Source organism: Mercenaria mercenaria, chromosome 5 (assembly GCF_021730395.1).
Source record: "Mercenaria mercenaria strain notata chromosome 5, MADL_Memer_1, whole genome shotgun sequence".
In the NCBI taxonomy this organism is placed as follows: Eukaryota; Metazoa; Mollusca; class Bivalvia; order Venerida; family Veneridae; genus Mercenaria; species Mercenaria mercenaria.
Window position 1 is genome coordinate 93,877,638 of NC_069365.1, and position 7,235 is coordinate 93,884,872.

At 33.4% G+C, this 7,235-nt stretch overlaps 1 protein-coding gene across 3 annotated transcripts in view; it reads left to right on the top strand.

Annotated features, from left to right (window-relative positions):
- Positions 1-6,158, top strand: part of LOC128557220 (uncharacterized) — a 124,840-nt gene extending 118,682 nt beyond the window's left edge. For all 3 annotated transcript variants that reach the window (XM_053544355.1, XM_053544354.1, XM_053544356.1), the window contains exon 8: positions 4,774-6,158. In XM_053544355.1, coding sequence (XP_053400330.1) covers positions 4,774-5,048 — 275 coding nt within the window. In that variant the 3' untranslated portion in view covers positions 5,049-6,158. The remainder of the gene's footprint in view (positions 1-4,773) is intronic.
- Positions 6,159-7,235: the final 1,077 nt, after the last annotated feature.

Consider the following 7,235-nt stretch of genomic DNA (forward strand, 5'->3'; position numbering starts at 1 on the left):
CTTAAGGACATTTTAAATTGACAGGGTCTGTCCTTTTTCTTCTTTACGACGTTCAATTTTATAAATATAACAATATAACAAATATAAAATTTCAAATTTTTGTTTTAAGAATACAGCTTAAAATTGTTAGTCATATACCTTTTTTCTCTCTCGGTGTTGACGGAAGAAAATGTCATATTGATTGGATTGTGTATCGGATGTGTTTTTCAAACATGTTACATTAAAGCTTTTTTTTTCTTTTTTTTTTTCTTAATGTAACTGCGTTAATGTTTAATTTATTCATGTCTAAAAATATAGATGATCACTAAAATCTACCCTCCGTAACAAGAGTAAATGGACATATGTATCAACATTCGATATTGTTTAAGCCCTATCAATGTTGTCGTAGACATTTTTCAGAACCAACCAGGAGATATTGGACTTTTAAATAATTCAAGTTAAGAATTGTTATTTAACTTTCACATTTTGAAGGTTTTTTTTCTAATTATAAGTGAGTCAAAATTTGGTTTTGGCTGGCTAGTGTATCAATGAAGGTTCCATGTGTACCGCCATATGAATACATCTGCGGATGTTTCTAAATTGATTTTTGTACTTGTAGCATGTGTAAATGTTGAGTTCTGCTCAACCCGGGGCTAGAGGACGTGGACGGTAGCATGCATTTCCAGTACCGTCCATGTACAGGCTCAATCAAACCGAGCCTGCAACATTTTCGTTTTTGTCGTGTTGAGCGACCTGTGGAGTTTCCACTTTTTCTATTTTGATATGTATTGGCTATCCAAAATCTCTGTTTAGCTCTGAAGTCAGATATTATAAAAGACATTGAACGTTAAATGGACTCAACGTATTGTCTTTTGTACAGAGGTTATCTCGAAGCGTGTGTGTAATTCTGAACGTACTGAACGTTAAGAACATTCCATGTTAGCTGTAGCGTACGGTACAAAGAACGATGATTTAAATAACTTAGAACACGACTTAATCCATTCAATTTTATGCAGTGGAAATCTGCTTACGCTGGAGTGAAGGGTATTGCACTTGCCATAACTTATCATAAAGAACCTGCATAATAGATTTTATTGAAAGAGATCGAGCTGGCGTAAAATCAGTGTTAACGAGGTCCATATGCAGCAGTTACTTACGACGTAAGCACGTACTCTTGTTTTAACCATAATGAGCTTATCAGCGATAAGATCGTTAGGCGAGTTCAAATGTCAAATTGTGATTTGTTTTCGTGTCTGATCTCTATTTTTGTTCCTGTGAAATTGTTGTTTAGTATTTCAAATTTCCCGTCTTTTAAAACATCTCTGTCAAATGTTAAGTTTTAGTTAAAAAATAATAAAATCAAAATGCAACCAAGAACAATAATAGCAGACTCGGTTTCATCGAGTCTGTTCCTGAGGGGTATATTATAGTTTGATAAGTCACACTTGACTGAGCTACTGATATCGAAAGCTGTTGTCATTCCGAGCTGGCCAGTCAAACGTCGTGACCTTAGAAATAACCTCTGACGATAAAACTATTCTTTCCTAATTGAGGCGACTCTGACTGAACGCGTCCATGGATTACATATTACTAAACCCGAGGATGGTTGACTGATTCTTTTATTTCCTCCATTCTTGAAGAACATAACATATATACAAACAAATTTACATGTAAACAACTAAATATTATCGTTATCTTCAAATGCATGGTTAATATGTGGAAAAAAAACCCATTGCGACCCTCTAATTATGTGTAACAAAATCACGCATCAAATCATAACCGAGTCTTATTGCCTTATTTACTCAACTGTGGTAACAGGTTTAATTTGTTGTTGGATTTAACAATTTATGTTAAATAATAACTAGCGTAAATACCTACTTGACATTTTTGGCAGTATAAAGCAGACATTGCAACCAAAATTTTACAAGATGATCATTATATATTTATATAGATGTGCCCTAGAAGGAACTTTTAGTATGCTTTAACTTGTGAAATACTAGTATTGCAACACCTCTCAAGCCTACTAGTTTCGGCTTAAGCGGAACTCTATTACACATTATGTTTATGGACTTCATGATCCCAAAGGACTAGAAAATATAACAACACTGAAGTCACACAAGCCTAAAGAGGACATTTACTTTTTTGTGAAATAGCCGCCTCTTGCTCTAATAAGATAATTAGATATAGTCTGTTTTTTATTATTTTAATGCTATAAATTGTACAATCTGGATGTAGATGATCTTTTAGTGTGTATTCAGTCATAAAATTTAATAAGGAGTATATATGTGAGACAGCCCACATATAATAATAACAAATGATCGCGATTTGAGAACAGCTTGAAGTCACAGTATTGTAGCCTAAGGAAGCTATACATAACACATACAAGTTGTTGCGTAATGTAGAAAAATATGATGAAAAGTAAGACCTTCATGGTGAAATTCACAAATTCGTTCAAGCAATCAAATAAACATCACTTTTAAACCTCTTACCTCTAATGGTAGCCGACACGGTTTACAAATTTACTTTCCCTTCTGACTGGCTGACTTGAAACAAGTGAAAAACAATTGCGTTGTATATTTGCTCGTAGTTATTATAATGCTGACTGAAATATATAAATATCTACATAGAAAATCTGAAGTATAATCGTTGACACCTGACCTTATCTTTCGCTCAGTCCGCATTTCATATATTCAAATCCTAATTGGATCATACCCTTTCTTATTATATGACACCAGTACTTATTTGTGCACTACTAGGACTCAAAAGCTGAAAAATATCACAATAGAACTACATTAAACTGCTATTTTAGTTTACTAATACAAGCTACAGACTATTGCAGTGGCAATACAGAAGTAGCCTACAAATGAAAAAAGTTTGCTAGTATTCGTCCCTTGTAGCAGTTGCCAACTGTTTTAGGACTAAAATGTTCCAAAGCATTAAGAATCTAAGAAAACAAAAGCTATTTTACTGATATTTCACCTACAACCATTTATCATGTATGCAACATGTAGTCTCATCATGGGGATCGTTTGTAAGCAGTACTAAAATATCCATTCATGTACATAAAAGTTATGGAGAAGAAACAATTTTTCTTGACCTTGATCTTTGACAACAACCATGGGTTATGTGCGCGACACATGCTCTATCATGGGAGCATTTCATTGTAGTGAAAACATACTTCAATGCATAGTAAAGTAATCAAGTGGAAACAAATTTTGACTTGACCTCAAATATTGACCTTTACCTTTAACCAACAAGCATAAGTCATGTGTTGAGAAATTGGGAAATTATTTTAGTTGACCTTCAACAATGACCTTGACCTATGACTTACAAGCATAAGGCATGTACATGCATAAGTTCTAGATTTCCTTCTATTGAGATACCAAATTTTATTAACCCAACTTGAACATTTTTTTTGAATAATTGCAGGATCCGGATTTGCGAATGGACAGAAGGACAGCTGGACGGACGGAGGTTATTCTTGTAGTCCCCTCTTGTGTTCTGCCTGTAGGGATCTAATAAAATAAAGACTGGCAATTATGATATCCTGTTTGAAATTTGACCATTTTCGTACATTCCCAAAGTCTTCTATACTGAGTCTATACATTATTTAACTATGAATATAAAACATAAAACCTGATGTAACATACACTCATTTACTTATAGTACCTTGTATAACAAATAAATCTAATTACATGCTTAGTGGAAAAAGGACCAACGTCAGGTTTTGTTACCTAATTTGCGCTAAAATGACAGATTTCTGCATTAGAAGGAGACTTCTGGTATAATAGTGTATTAATAAAGTGATTAATGTTAAGTAAAGTAATATCTACATGTTTGTTATAAGTCAACCTTTAAATTAATTACTATTCTTGCCTCTAGATTTTACTATTGCAAATGCCTTAGCTCGACTATTCGCAGCAGCTATCAGACTCACTTGTTCGTTCGCGTTCCGATTTGATAGATCATTGACACTTTACACATGTGACTATATGACATACAAAGCACAGGTGTCATAATTATGGGCGACATTTACCGCTATAATTAGCATTCCTTTTTGCATATTCTTCCTTGTTTTACTTTTCCTTTCAGCCCCATCCTTTTCTACACCCTACCCTTTTCTCTCCCATTTCTCTATATTTTGCGTAAAATTAAAATTTACTTGTTTGATTTTTGAAGCAATCCGACAACAATATTTTTCCGTTACAGCTTTTGTTGTGTGCCTACTTTGCAAATGCGTGGCTCTACGGTAACGTTGTGTTTGTGGTGCTTTTGGCTTCTGAGAAATCCAGCCTTATTTTTTATCTTTTTTACAGCTTCCCTAAATAGCGCTTTCAAATTTGTTCAGATTGTTTATTTTAAATCCTTTAAGGGGGCGCTAGAGCCAGAAATAAGCACCTTCTTCTTCTCGTGAACCACTGGATGGATATTTGCCAAACCAAGTCTGCAGTATCCTGTCATAAATGTCTCTCAGTTGTGTGTAAAAAGTTTTGCGTAATCTCTTTTAGGGACCAATAAAGCTTAAAAAACAACATGTAAACGCCTTTTTAGAACAAGCTATAATCACATCTTTGCAATGAAATCATATCATATTTTAGTGACTGAACTACTTACAACTCACAAACATTCGGTCACATTTGCGATTTTATGGCCATTATTGTCCTCTTGTGACGAACATGTAGTAACCTCAGAACAATATCGTATTAATTAAAACCCTGTTGAACAGACAAGTGCGCGAATTTAGATCCATCGTTTTGTTCCTCAAATCAAATCCGTTCCTTTTTCTCATTGCAGAGGACAAATTCCCTGATAAAGAAGATGAGGCTCATTCAAACTTAACAGTAGCGAAAGGATACAAACCAAAAGAAAAGAGGCCGAAAGATCACCAGATAGATCCGCCCAGCTTAATAAAAGATGTTATGTGTCACGTTTGCTCTGTCGAGGTGTCTAACATTGTTTTTCTGCCATGCAGCCATTTGTATTGTTGTGAGAGTTGTGCAAATAAAGAACCAAAGTGTAAAATATGTCGTAAACAAGTTGAAAAGAAATTGAAGGTATACAGGAATTAAGGTAGTTCTGCATGTTCGGACTGATTTTTTTACTACAATAAAGAAATTCAAATTAATAAATTATGAATAATTTAGTAACTGTTTAGGTTCCGTTTTTAAGGATATATGTTGCAATATAGATAACATACTGTATAAGTTTAAAATATGATTAACCCATCCAACGCCATTTTAAGGCCTATGCTATTTTGAAATTACGAATTAGGTGGGTTGGGTACATGATATTATTTCTGATTAATTTCGAAGTTACTGTAAAACAAACGTTATTCCAATGTGACAATACATCAAAACCATGAAGACAAGTGCTGAACTCTTACTTTAATTTAAAAAGTAAAGTGGGAAAAGTTATCAGTATGTTCGTGTCACAATTTTCGGGGTAAGTATTCTATGTCATCGTGCATAACTGCAAAAAACTATAACATACATAATAAAGCTAAACTATCCGTGTAAATGAGCTGAGAGCTATTTTTCTATTTCCGTTTATTACTTTTCTAAAAAACACATTACAATTTACCAGGTTTTGGCAAAATTTGTCATTGTTGTGCACATCCCTTTACACATTAAAGAAGTCCGAACTATAGGTATGGTGTGCGAGAGGGGCCTGAGCGCTTACGTAGTGCTCATTTACAGGAATTGTACTGCTCATATATTTATGAATTTTATAGGTAGATAGAATTATTTATGTCATTGTTGTACATTTGGAGCAATATGTTAATTTATATACTACGGTAAAAGCCAATCAATGAATTCCTTTTATACCGTTGAACCAATCGTGAAACGGCATCTTCCTTCTTCGTCAGCATTCAAGAGTGAATAGCACGCTTCTTTCTTTAATTTTATTTTGGCTAATTTCTGGTTTTATCATATCACCACATGCCATTCCGCCTCCTCTTTCAAGTGACAATTTTCTAATTTTGAAAGATTTTTCTTAATATGCAAATTCATCTACATTTCTTGATATGCTTTCGGCGGTTATATCCGCCCTAATATGTGAATATATATATATTTGTTATGGTATTGGACTGTAACTCCATTCAGATATGAGAACATATATATTTGTTAAGGACGGTATGTTTCGCCCAGATATGTGAAAATATAAATTTGTTAAGGTATTTTTGGGCGGTATTTCTGCCCAGACATGTGAAAATATATATATTTTTATGTATTGTTTTGCAATGGCGGTAATTTTTCGCCCAGATATGTGAAAATATATATTTGTTAAGCGGTATTTTTCGGCCAGATATGTGAAAATATATATTTGTTAAGGTATTGTTCGGCAAAAGAAATATTGCCCTTTTTCAGTCAACACTTAGTTCACTCTTATATTTTCCCATACATAGTCCTCAGGGTCAGTGCTTCGTTGTGAACAGATGCACATAAATAACTTTATTATAAGTCCGCAAAGTGCAACAAAAGAAATAGTAGTATTAATTTTGTAATAATATTATTTATTTACAAGGTATGTCTGACAAATGACATCGAGAATTCTAACTTTAGAAAGCTGCATTTTCAAGTACCTGAATTTTTTCCACTTTGGTTAAAAGAGGTTTTTTTTACAATAGATAATGACTGACTAAGAAGGTAATAAAATACCATTGACCTAGAGAATGCTACATCTTACTAAACTTCAGAGTTTTGTTTAAAAAATTATATTGAACACGTTTGCTTTAATTTAAGGTGAAAAATAAACTAGAACTCTATGATAAAAATCGAATAAAATCATTTCGAACATGTAAGACAGTGAGAAAGCAAGCATATCGTACGTATTATTTAGCATGGATGATTTGAACTGTGAATATATACTTTTACACTTAACATTTAATTCCACGAGTACACACACATATAACAATATATTTACATTTACCCTTTATACAATAGGAATGTATTTGTTTATACCTGTAAGATTAAAGCATAACCCGTTGTGAACAAATAATGCATGTGGCGTTCACTGTTGATATATAATTGTAATATTATATTTTGACGTTACACTGAAACAAAACAAACCCTTTTTGCATATTCATTTAAAATAAAACAAACAAACAAAATGGGAACAATGTTTATTTTGTTTGATTGTGAGTAACACCGAAACGACACAATGAACTTTTCCCAGGTTTTGTTGGTGGTGAAAGGCTCCAGGGGTCCCTCCAGACATTTTTTGAGGCTCAGACTAGTACCTAGATCGAGACACTA